The sequence below is a fragment of the Penaeus monodon genome, chromosome 21 (genome assembly GCF_015228065.2).
Source record: "Penaeus monodon isolate SGIC_2016 chromosome 21, NSTDA_Pmon_1, whole genome shotgun sequence".
In the NCBI taxonomy this organism is placed as follows: Eukaryota; Metazoa; Arthropoda; class Malacostraca; order Decapoda; family Penaeidae; genus Penaeus; species Penaeus monodon.
Window position 1 is genome coordinate 20,750,083 of NC_051406.1, and position 1,369 is coordinate 20,751,451.

The window sequence follows — 1,369 nt, forward strand, 5'->3', positions numbered from 1 at the left end:
AAATAGTAACATACAAAATCTTGTGCTCCAATATAGAAAAAAAAAATAATAATAAAACTGATCATTTCCAAAACATCTTTAAGCATTCTTATAATGAACCTCTGGCAAGGCTCTTAGTTTATCTGCAGCTTGTTCTGCTGTTAAGTCACGCTGAGCTTGTGCTAGCATTTCATAACCAACCATGAACTTCTTGACAGTAGCTGAGCGCAGAAGAGGAGGATAGTAAGAACCATGAAAAACCCAATGTTGGACATCATCTTGGAGACATGGCCCAGTTGGAGCACCTGGAAAAGTGCAAAAGGGTATGAGAGTGATGCATATGACAGTGAGATCAGATACTAAATTGATTGTTAACATTAACTATGTAATATTTTAAACAACACTGTTCCATATCCAGGTTTACCACCAACCAAAATTATATAGAACAAAATATAAAATCCTCACCATGCCAACCCATAGAATAAGGGAAGGAGCATTCAAAGAGATTGTCGTATTTGGTTGTCAATTTCTTTACGATATCAGCCAAAGATGTCTTCTCTGTCTCTGTGAGATCTGTCATGCGAGACACATGGCGCCTTGGAAGAACCATTGTCTCATAGGGCCAAACTGCCCAGTATGGAACCACAACAACCCAGTCATCATTTGTAACTACAAGACGTTCCTGAAAAGTGCTCTGACCTGTTACAAATCCACCTATTGTGCTGAACTGATTTGTTGCATGGGGTTTGAGTCTGGTGCTATCAGATTTAATTATTTTAAAAAATGGGAAAAAAGTTAAATAAGATTAATTAATTTTAATACAATATTTTCTTTATCTATGCCTATACAGTAATACATGTTAAATTATTTACACTAATGATAATGAGAGGATCCTGAAAATTTAAACTGTTGATATTGTGAATGCAATTATACATGCCATATGAACTATGATTTCAGTTTATAAATTTTGCTTACACTATGTACTATGTGGAGCCTAAAGTGAATCTCTGCTCAAGGCGAGGTTTCAAGTGAAATTTTAATGATGGTAGCATTGTCTGACAGAAAGACTGTTTCTGCTCTTACATTTATTCACTGGTCACAAACAACACAGATGCATGAATACCATAAACTAGTCAGGGCCCTACAACATTAATATTCACTAAGTTATCTTTCCACATGACCTCTCTGTTGCTCTGACCCTGCCTCACTGATTCTGGCTCCACTGACCCTGGTCCACTGACTCTCCTCCAATGACTCTGGAAATGAGCACCAGGTTTTTATACATAGCTGGAGTTTGGCTACCTCCCCTAGTTACCATAGCAATACCTGCAGGACTGACCTGCGTTGACTTGCTGAGGCCAATTGTCCATGAGGGCCAATCAATCATCTG

The 1,369-nt window shown here is 38.0% G+C and overlaps 1 protein-coding gene across 4 annotated transcripts in view; it reads right to left on the reverse strand.

The window, feature by feature from the left end:
• Positions 1–6: 6 nt before the first annotated feature.
• LOC119586329 (galactose-1-phosphate uridylyltransferase-like) overlaps positions 7–1,369 on the reverse strand; it is a 7,585-nt gene continuing 6,222 nt past the window's right edge. For all 4 annotated transcript variants that reach the window (XM_037935040.1, XM_037935039.1, XM_037935041.1 and 1 more), the window contains exons 7-8: positions 445–661; positions 7–284 (exon numbers count right to left, since the gene is read on the reverse strand). In XM_037935040.1, coding sequence (XP_037790968.1) covers positions 79–284; positions 445–661 — 423 coding nt within the window. In that variant the 3' untranslated portion in view covers positions 7–78. The remainder of the gene's footprint in view (positions 285–444; positions 662–1,369) is intronic.